The sequence below is a fragment of the Bos indicus genome, chromosome 17 (genome assembly GCF_029378745.1).
Source record: "Bos indicus isolate NIAB-ARS_2022 breed Sahiwal x Tharparkar chromosome 17, NIAB-ARS_B.indTharparkar_mat_pri_1.0, whole genome shotgun sequence".
In the NCBI taxonomy this organism is placed as follows: Eukaryota; Metazoa; Chordata; class Mammalia; order Artiodactyla; family Bovidae; genus Bos; species Bos indicus.
In genome coordinates this window covers 52095654-52106712 of record NC_091776.1, presented here as the reverse complement: position 1 = coordinate 52106712, position 11059 = coordinate 52095654, and the positions used below count along the sequence as shown (strand labels likewise).

The 11059-nt window shown below is 44.5% G+C and overlaps 1 protein-coding gene across 1 annotated transcript; it reads right to left on the bottom strand.

Moving 5' to 3' along the window:
* Positions 1–59: 59 nt before the first annotated feature.
* EIF2B1 (eukaryotic translation initiation factor 2B subunit alpha) lies at positions 60–11005 on the bottom strand. The gene is made up of 9 exons (XM_070769415.1): positions 10859–11005; positions 9881–9982; positions 8112–8248; positions 7863–7979; positions 5728–5844; positions 5035–5099; positions 3687–3762; positions 1657–1782; positions 60–975 (listed from the first exon to the last, which is right to left on the bottom strand). The coding sequence occupies exons 1-9, from the start codon at positions 10869–10871 to the stop codon at positions 811–813; spliced, it is 918 nt and encodes a 305-aa protein (XP_070625516.1). The 5' UTR covers positions 10872–11005; the 3' UTR covers positions 60–810.
* Positions 11006–11059: the final 54 nt, after the last annotated feature.

Here is an 11059-nt window from a genome sequence, read left to right as displayed (position 1 = left end):
CTAGTGTCAGAGCCCTCTGGCTGGGCCAGGGTCAGCTTGAAGTGCAGTGCGACGCCGTATCAAAATCTTTCATGTAATTTATTTGAAAAGATGCTGAGTTTGTTCCCAAGAACGATTTTAAAAAGCTGTTCAGGACCCAAATATGTTTCAAGTCACATCTTTTCCCAGATATAGAATTTTAAGTTTGCAAATATTCTGGAAGGCATCTTCGTAACTGATGAGCCGTGCAGGATACTCTGGCCAAAGAGGCCATTAATACCTGTTCTTGGGTTCTTGAAATAGTTTCCACTCTCTTTGCCTTGATTCTTTTGTGGAGATGACAGCCCTCAGCTCGTATTCACTGCTGGGAGCCTGATTCAGTGAGCGTTGCCTGCCTTTTTCATCCAGCACTGCGTGCAGCCTGGTCTTGGGCAGCTGCTGGTTACTGGATGGGCACCTGGCTGTAGTTTGGACCACTGCCCTCTTGGGCCTGCTTGTCTTTCATGGATGCATTTGGCAAATCAGTCTGGAATGTGGCGGAGGTGAAGGGAGGGAGAGTGGGTACATCTTCATCCATCAGTCAAACAGCCAATAATCTTATTGGAACTGTCTGCAAACACCATAAGAGCACAATTTAGGTTGGGCTTTAGGGGAACCATGAATGCATTTTAGATGGGACTGAAATGAATAAAAAATTTCCCAAGAGTTAGGATTTTAAGTCCTTAGTCCATAAAACTTCAGAAAAAACAATTTGGTTTTGGCCTGGCTCACTAAGGGGCCAAGAGACTTCTCCCCATATCCGACGTCCACCAGCAGGAAAGGACCCGGTGTTTACAGGTAGAGCTTGATGAGTTCGTCGCTGACGGCTGAGGGCGTCAGCACCCCCAGGTCTGTAAACAGCAGCGTGATTAAGGAAGGGGAGGTGTAGTCGACCCACGGGTGCTCCTCTCTGAGGTCCTGTCCAGTCTGTACAGACTTCAGAGTATCCGCCTTGTACTGAGGAGACAGGAAGCCAACGTTAGTCTGCCCCATAGACTGAGGGCTCTGAACTGGTGAGGCCTTGGCCTGAGCAACTGAGGTGCTCCTGCCTGAAAGTGCCCTCTGGAAACGGGGAGGCCGACTGTGTTGCACACTGCCCAGGGGACCAAGTGTGGCTTGGGTCAGCCAGGTCATTAGAGAAAACCTTAAGCCATGTGTCCCCTCATGAGTGAGTTGGGGTAACCCCTCGAGACCTCTCAAGACAACTGTTTAGAGCATTTATAGAAAGCTAAGTGCCAGGCGCTGTGCTACATTCCACAGATTATCTCTGGAGCATCACAAGCCCTGTACAGATAAGTGAAGTTCATAAAACTTTACGGTGAGAGGACCTGCCTAAGATCACATGGTTAACATGTGATGGAGATGGCAGGTGAGCCCAGAGAGCTGACCCAAAGCTTCATTACCTACCAACTTTCCCTGCCTGCTTGGCCTGTATCTAGTGCTTAAGTGAGAGACAAAAGATTGAAATTCTGGGGACAAGTTAGACTGTTCAACAACCACCAATTTATCTGTGTATCCTGTATATGAGAAAAAATAGCAATGTGAAATGAAAAACTTACTGGAACATTCTTAGCACTGCATTTTTCCAAAGGTTTCAGTTTAGACTCAAATACCCCTTATAATATGTAAAACTCTTGCCTTAAACTTATCTGGGACATCTTGCTGATTTAGTGGGAAGAGTCGTACAAACTTGAAACTTTCTGCAACAACATAAAATGGCTTGTTCTGTGCTTTGGCGCACACGGCCATCTGGTTAGTTCCAATCTGGGAAGTCAGAGAACAGTGGAGAAAGGTGAGATCTTATAGCACACCTGTAGTGGAAGCAACAGAAAGTCTATGAGTGAACGTAATATATGTACTTCTGGCTTTGGAATTAAAGAGGATCTTTAAAAAAAGAAAGCAATAGCTATTTCTCCAAAGATCTACAAATGGCCAATAAACACATGAAAAGATGCTCAAGAGTCTTAGTCATTACAGAAACACAAGTCAAAACCACAATTAGATATTGCGTCACACCCACTAGGATTGTTCAGTCGCTTAGTCCTGTCCGCTCTGTCTCCTAGTTTGCTCAAACTCATGTCCATTGAGTTGGTGATGCCATCCAACCATCTCATCCTCCGCTCTCCCCTTCTCCTCCTGCCCTCAATCTTTCCCAACATCAGGGGCTTTTCCAATGAGTGGGCTCTACCCATCAGGTGGCCAAAGTATTGGAGCTTCGGCATCAATCCTTCCAATTAATATTCAGAGTTGATTTCCTTTAGGATTGACTGGTTTGATCTTGCTGTCCAAGGGACTCTCGAGTATTCTCCAGCACCACAGTTTGAAAGCATCAGTTCTTTGGTACTCAACCTCCTTTGTGGTCCCAACTCACATCTGTACATGACTACTGGAAAAACCACAGCTTTGACTATATGGACCTTTGTCAGCAAAGGGATGTCTCTGCTTTTTAATATGCTGTCTACGTTTGTCATAGCTTTTCTTCCAAGAGCAAGTGTCTTTTAATTTTGTGGCTACAAGTCACCATCTGCAGTGATTTTGGAGCCCAAGAAAATAAAATCTGTCACTGTTTCCACTTTTTCCCAATCTATTTGCCATGAAGTGATGAGACCAGATGCCATGATCTTAATTTTTTGAATGCTGAGTTTCAAGCTAGGATGATTATAATTAAAAAAAAAAAACAAACCCAAAAACAAGTATTGGCAAGGATATAGAGAAACTTGGAATCCTTATGTGTTTCTGATGGGAATGTAACATGATGCAGCTGCTGGGGAAAACAGTTTGGCAGTTCATCAAAAAGCTAAACACAGAAATACCATGTGACCCAGCAATTCCACTCTTAAGTATATACGCCAAAGAATTGAAAACAGAAACTCAAATAAGTAATTGTACACCTATGTTGTCAGCAGCATTAGTCACAACAGTCAAAAGGTATTCATCAACAGCTGAATGGATAGACACCTCTGGTCCAACCATTCATTGGTACATCATGCAGCCATAAAAAGGAATGAAGCACGGACACCTGTACAGTAAGGTGAGCTTTGAAAACATGCCAAGTTTTGAGTTTTTGAAATAAACTCAAAAAAGAGACAGATACTGTGTGATTCCACTTACATAAGGTACCTAGAATGGGGAAAAATCATGGAGACAGAAAATAGCTTAGGGGATGGGAGAGAGAAAAAGAGTTTTGTGACAGTTCTTTTGGGTGATGGAAAAGTTTTGAAGACAGTGGTTATGGCTGCACCATAATGTGGGATGTAATTCATGACACCGAACTGTACACTTAAAAATGATTATGATGGCAATACACAACAGACTATCAGGAAGTCTTTCCATGTGAAGCAACAGATAAATTTTAAATATATTGATGTCAAATATGCTCCATTAAAAAGAAAAAAACAATTCCAAGTAAAGCATGTTTTGAATAAGTATAAATATGTTCTCCTGATCTACACAGATCAATCTCCAAAGCAGAAAGAAATCTGACCAGAATCTGACTGACCCCACTGCAGTGGCTCAGGAACTGGGAAACCACTGGTTGCAATGGTGGAATCCTGAAGCTAAGCAGGGTTAGAGGAATGAACCATGATACACAATGCGGTTGGGTGCCTGAGATTATTAGTGCAGCTCCATGCCCTGAGCAAGGACCTGTGGAGAACTGATGCTCCTACCTTGTTAATGATTCCTCCGTTTTCAACAACTCCTTCAGCACCAACTATGACAAGATCCACTTTCTCCATGATGTAGCTATAGAAATGAAAAACAAATTTTTAATGCTCCTTTTCTTTGGTCTTGCAACATCACCTGCAAAGATTAATACTCCCATTTTCAGCAAAGTATGTTCCTCTCATAACTTTCTTCCAAAGAGCACTGAACACCCGAGACAGCCCCTGGCACTGTTACTGGTTCTGCTACAGGGGCACCAAGACCCATTTTGATGACACTGCGATAAGGTGTAGAACTCATGCTGCCACCCAGTAGGCACATGCTTACATGTGTAGCTGAAGCAAGGATTTCATGACCCAGCATTTATCTTTACTACATGTGGCACACTATTTTTTGTTCTACATCAACACGAACAAAACAAAAATTTAAAAACCTGATGTGATCTGAAGTCGGAAAAAAATGTTACGCCATTCAAGAATTTTACAGGTAGGGTGGGGGCCAATTTACCTTTTAAAACAAGCAATTACTAGAATCCTTCAAAATGTTTACTCCCCCCCCCACCCATATTTTTTGGCCACAGTGCGCAGCATGCAGGATCTCAGTTCCCAGACCAGGGACTGAACCCATACTCATGCAGTGAAATCACAGAATTTTAACCACTGGACTGCCAGCAAAGTCCCCAAAATATTTACTCTTAAACACATCTTAATTTCCTTAATCATCCTTCTGTGTGTTTTCTTCCCAAGGGATTGTTATTCCTGTTTTCTCTTATGAGCCACACTGCCAATCCATGGAGCATGTCACCTCAGCTTTAGGAGTGAAGTTGTACACAGGAGATGAAAAATTCTGGAGTGCCACTGACGACAACCCGTGTCTTTAGATGAAGAGAGAGCACTGATTACGAATGCTAACCCAGTCACTGCACCTTGCTCTTAAAATGCACCATGAGGGGCTTCCCTGGTGGTCCTGTGGCTAAGATTCTGCATTCCCAATGCAGGGGGTCTGGGTTCCATCGCTGGTTGGGGAACTAGATCCCACATGCTGCAATTAAAGATCCTGCATGCCATAACTTAGACCTGACATAGCCAAATAAATATTTTTTTTTAAACGCACCATGATGCCATGTATCCAGCTCTCCCCAGCATCTTACAGCCCTGTCTCGTGTGTACACCATCCAGTTCTTATCATGAACACTTGCTGGTTTAGTGCTGCTGTCAATTAGAAGGCAGGACGCTGCCCACTCTTGTTTTATGAATGAGACTGGAACCCTCCATCTAGAAACCCTGCTCCAAGCCAACCCTGGGAGTGGGCGGGTGAGGAAACGTAATTGTGATGGGGGAGCCGGGCGCTTACCCAACTGCAGCATCAAGGACCACAGTGACAGGGACGTTGAGGTGGCAGAGGGCTTTGGCCATCTTCTTACTGAAAGTGACATTTTGAGAATGTTAGAAAAAGTTCAAGAAAATCCCTATCATAGAGACTGGTGAGTCACTTAATTTGGACAATGATAAATCACATTAGCTAGAAACTCAGTTAATTTTTTTTTTTTTAATGAGGACCATATTTTACCCATTCTCCCTGCATTGGAAGCATGGGGTCTTAACTACTGGACCGCCAGGGAAGTCCCCTCAGTTAATGGACTAAGGGGATGATCCCAAGATTCTGGACTAAGGAAGCATTTGGGTTCTTTAAAAGTATGTATTTTAGGAAAACTGTGCTCTTGGGGCTGTGCAGGGATATGTAAATTCAGGGAAAAAAAGGGTTTTATTATGTTCTGGATACGTAAGAAATGTAACTATCTATTCCTTGATATAAACCTTTCAGTTTATATCTGATTTAAGTACTAAATAAAACCCCTAGACGCTATACTGTGACCTACTCCAAATTCATGGTGATTTTTCTTCCAGGAGCAGGGATGGGCAGTGTGAAAGGCGATGCTGATTGACAGAAAATTGGGGACTTCGTCTGGCTGCTTTTACAATGGAGTCTCATCCTCAGTTTGCTCATTAAAGGGACTGCTGGGCACATGACCACAGGGAAAGATACTTGCCCTGATAAGTCAGGCTGTGACTCCGTAATGTACACACTGAAACGCTTCTTGGCTGCCACGGCAGCTTCCAAGACTCTCAGGACCACTCTGGAGTAGGCGTGTGTTAATATTCTCTGTGGGTAGAGAAAGCGCTGTCAAAAGTGCAAGCTTCCAACGACCACTCAGACTCTCTGCCACTCCAGTGTGTGTTCCTGATACCCTAAAGCTTCTCTGTATGCTTTCGCACAAATCAACTGTAATCAGAAAGCAGATCCCTGACAATACAGTGAGTTTAAGCTCATATATTGATACTTTTTGTTTTTGCCACACAGTGCTGCATGCGAGATCATAGTTCCCCAACCAGGGATCAAACCCTTGCCCCTTGCAAGGAAGCCTGCAGTCTTAACCACTGGATGGTCAGGGAAGTCCCTATTGATACAATCTGAAAAAGTTTTCTGCCAGAGGAATATATCATGGGTCTCCTCTTTTCATAGCAAGCACAGAAGTGGCATCTCCATGTGGTGTTACTCAGATACAAAAGCCTTTCTGTCTGAAGGCTGTTAGGTTCCTTTGGGTTGGTTTCCCTAATTCCAAGACCTAGTCTGCACACCTGGGCCTTCAAACACCGGGCAGCTGGCATAAAGGGCTGGTGGGGCCAGCAGCGGAGCACGATGGCTGACTTCCGGCTGTTGTCACATGGGGCCCACTGCTGCTGGATCATCTGATTTTTCTAGAGGAGCTAAAATCCGGTATTTCAATGTTGACTCATTTTTTAAAACTTTTATACAGTTTGGGGTAAAACCCAACTGTGGACTGGACACAATTTGTAGATACTTAGATGGAATCAAGATGTTCTAAGGAATAGAGTGCAGAGGACAGAGTAAAGCAAGGTGGAGGGACCAGCTCCCTGGCTCCTTTCTGGGTCTTGCCTGAGAGCTTATTAGAAATACAGGTTCTCAGGCCCCACCCATCTCACTGAACCAGAATGTGCATTTTAATTTATATTTACATATTTATATTAATATTAAAAAAATTTTTTTGGCCATGCTGCATGGCAAGGGAGCATCCTAGTTCTCTGACCAGGGATCGAAACCATGCCCCCTGCATTGGAAGTGCAAAGTTTTCACCCCTGGACTGCCAAAGAAGTCCCAGAATATGCACTTTAAAATATCTCCAGGTGGGTCACCTGCATGCTTGAATTTAAGCCACTCTGCTCATAATTTACCCTAAAGAGCACTGATGCAGGTGGTTACTACACATTAAACTCCACGAGGTGAACGAACCCTTTCGTGCAACTGCTGGGAAGGAGGAGGCCTCGGCGAGAAGCAGTCACCAGCTTGCCTCCACCTGGTCTCAGAACGGCTTTGTTTGAAGCTGGCTTTTGTACCAGTGCCAGCTGCATCTATTACGTCATTTATTTAATAACATAATTCAGAGGCTGGGAAGGGAGTAATAAAACAGAGGACAAGATTTCAGAGTCCAGATGCAAGTAAATACTTTTACAGTCGGTGGAGGCCTAGTTGGCAGAAAGGATGTGTGCTGGCGAAGAGATGTCATAAAAGTTTTATGACCCCTTTGCTGGAAGACTGACTTAATGTGCTGCTCCTGTCTTTCCTCACTTAGGTTATCAACACCTGGCAGCTTTGCATCTCCGTGACAGCATTTGGAATGAAGATGAAAAAATCTCAGTCCAGTGCTAACCTTCAGCAGGAAGAGAGTCAGGATAAACCAGTGACAAGAGCTGTGCTGACTTAATTCAGATCAGTTTAGTACATATCCAGTAAGAAAAAGCACTTCTTTAGTAAGACAGCTTTTCAAATCGAGAATCATCCATGCTGTCCCAGGGTTTTCCTCTGCCTCTTTAAAACGACAACCACCTATGATATAACATCTACTTTTAGACACTGCTTAGTGTGTGCCAGGCATAGTGCAGAGTCCTTACACACACCATCTCATTAATCCTTACAGCAGCCCTATGAGGTAAGTACTATAATTACCCTTATTTGAAAAGATGAGAAAAGTACAGCACAGAGAGCTTAAGTAACTTGTCCAAGATCACACAGCAAGTAAGTGGCAGAGGCGGGATTTTACCCAGGAGTCTGATGCCAAAGTCCTTGCTCCCGATCACCACCCACAATCATGACGTACTCACCGCCCCATCTTTGATGAAAGTATGGCACAGATCTGCAATTTTATTTCTTGACAGTGATATTCTCCTGAGGAAAATCTCTCCCCGCTCAATCATGATCTTTTTACATTTGGAGTAATCCTAGGGGGAAAAAAAAAGAGCAACATGAGGGGAAAGGGAGGATCCAGGGGAAGGGGAGGATCCAGGTCAAGCTGAGAATACTTGTGGCCAAACACAGAAGCAGAGTGGTGACCGGGGGAGGGCAGGGCTTACAGAGTATTCCAGGGAGGTCAGGCTGATGAAACGCAGGAAGAGCTCCCCGCCCGACGACACGGCCACAGAAGAGTCCACGCCACACAGGGTTTCTATGGCACTGGTGAGATTCGCCCTCAGGCCCTGGATTGTCTCCCCTGGAATGATCACATGAGCAACATGATGTTCATTTCAGTATCACAGCCCCTTGATGGGTCTGCGATTCATTCATTCATTCATTCAGCCAGTGTGGACTGGGTGTAGGCTGTAGCCAGGCTGCCTGATGGCTCAGCAGATAAAGAATCCGCCTGCAATGCAGGAGATGTGGGTTTGATCCCTGGGTCAGGAAGATCCCCTGGAGAAGGAAATGGCAACTCACTCGAGTACTCTTGCCTGGGAAATTCCATGGACAGAGGAGCCTGGTGGGCTATGGTCCATGGGGTCACAAAGAGTAGGACACGACTGAAGCTACTGAGCACACACACTTCCTAGATGCCAGAGATAACATCAGTGAACATGCCCAGCCCCTGTTCTGATGGAACTGCCTTTCTTTCCCTTTTCTCTTTTTCTTCTTGCTTGTGCTGCCTGGCTTGCGGATCTCAGTTCCCCTGATTCCCTCGGCAGTGAAGTGCAGAGTCCTGATCACTGGACTGCCAGGGAATTTCCAGGACTCTCTTTCTACTGGGAGAGGTAGACAGTAAATAAGCACACAAAGAAATAAACAAGTTATTCAGACTGAATTGAGGACAGAAAAAAGCAGAATGATGAAAAAGGTGGGACTACTTCAGACAGAGTTAGCAGGGAATGGTCTCTTGGAATCTGGGCCTTTTAAACAGAGACCCGAGTAAGAAAGTATCCAGCTGAGTAAAGATGCAGTGGGCAAAGTCTCAGATGCAGACTATACCAACGCAAAGGCCTCAAGATGGGAATAAAATTGGTATGAGAAAGGCCAGAGTGATGCACAGTTCAGCGAGGGACAGCATGGAAGGAAATTAAGTAGTGACAGAAGAGGTCTGCAGGCTGCTGCAGATAAGGCTTAGATGTTTGGATATTAGTATAAGTATAATGGGAAGATGCTGGAGGTCGTCTTAGAGACATGCATCTCTAGGTCAGCCCTTTAAATTAAAGAATATTATTTTTATTATTATTTTGTTTATACCCAGAAGTTTACATTTGGGATGACTGAATTCGCAATGCTCACAATGATGATATTAAAGCTAGAATTTATACTAGAACATTCTCTATAGCAACTGCAAAGAATCTGTCACAAGACAGAAGCTCAATAAACACTTGTAAAGCTGAACGATGGCTGTAATTTAAGCTTCACAGTTAACCTGGCATAATATGGTCCTTCTTGATTCAAAGTACATTTCAGGGGCTTCCCTGGCAGTCCAGTGGTTAAAGACTTCACCTTCCAATGCAGGGGGTGCTGGTTATCAAACAGCTCCCTGGTTGGGAAGCAAAGATCCCATATGCCACACAGCCAAAAAACCAACACATAAAACAGAAGCAACATGATAACAAATAAAGACTTTTTAAAAAATGGTTCACATTAAAAAAAAAAAAAAACTTAAGAAAAAAACAAAATATATTTCATTTGTGAGAAGAGACCCATTGGATCCTAACTTGAGGGCTCTCTCCACGTTTAAAGGACTGAAATGAAGGGAGAAACTGAGCTTGAGGCTGTATTACCTTATATCAGCACACATCCATCTCTCACTTTCTACAATTTTAACAGTTACAAGCAGACTTTCCTAACACCTGGAGCGATGGAGGCGGACCCCTTTTACCTGTATCTCTTCTCAAGTACTCCAGTAAAGTCCGGATGGCAGCTACTGCTGAGGCCATGTCAGGATCTTCTTTTATCTGAGACTTAAAGTATTCGATTAACTCTGGGAAGGGAGAAAAAATTGATTCAGCGAATTCACTTAGCAGGAGAGACAACCACAGAGCTTATCAATGACTGCTCACTTTAAAAAGCAAACTAATTTAAAAAATAGTTCCTTTGCAGGGTGTTTGGCTTCAGGGACACAGAAAATGTTGATGGGAATAGAGATGACATCACTTTACTATTTGCAAGCTCTTTCTCATTTTGAAAAATCTAGCCCATGTAATATGAAATAAAATTTAAGCCCCACCAAATGATAGTGAAAGGTCATTCTCACCCTTATTCTTGACCGCAAGTCTGCAAAAAATCCCAGAGCCAACCTGCCTACTGATTTCTCCTGCACCCCTCCAGACAGTCTATGCCAAGTCAAGCCTATTCACCTACCTACATACACCTACATATGTATGTGATGTAGAAGTCTACTCTGCTTTTTTACATGAAAAGTACTATATACATATTAGTTTGCCCTTGTTCTTCACTTAATAAAACACCTTGATAACCACTCAAGACAGGCACATCAAATACGCCTTTCTTTTGATTCTGGTACCATATTCAACAGGGCAGGTTCAGGGAGTCTTACTCATACTTCACATATGAAGAAATCAAGACTTCGAAGACCCGCACATTCGTCCGAAATCTCACGTTTTTGGAGGGCACTGGAAAGCGTGGGCAGAAGGTATGTCTGGGATACACCCAAGACCCATTCCCTGGATACATGAGCAGCGAGAGGGTTTTAGTTGTGACTAGAGGGACCACATCCGACCAAACAGCCTGAGCTTGAAAACTGACCGCGCCCGGAGCCCAGTCTGGGCATGTGAGGTGGAGGGACCCCTGCGCGGCTCCGCCCTAGGCCCAGCAGGCCCAACACGTCCCGATTTACCCGTGTTGTCCATGGTGCACTCTGGACCGCGGAGCCTGAGAGGCCCAGAGCCGCACAAGACGCCTGGACCGGTCCCGCCGCCGCGCGGACTCAGCACCACACTGACTGACAGCGCGCAGCCACGCTCTACACTCCACTTCCGGCGCCTTGGGGGCGGGGCTGTGGGTACGGCGCGCGGCCTGAACCACGCCGTCTCTTACG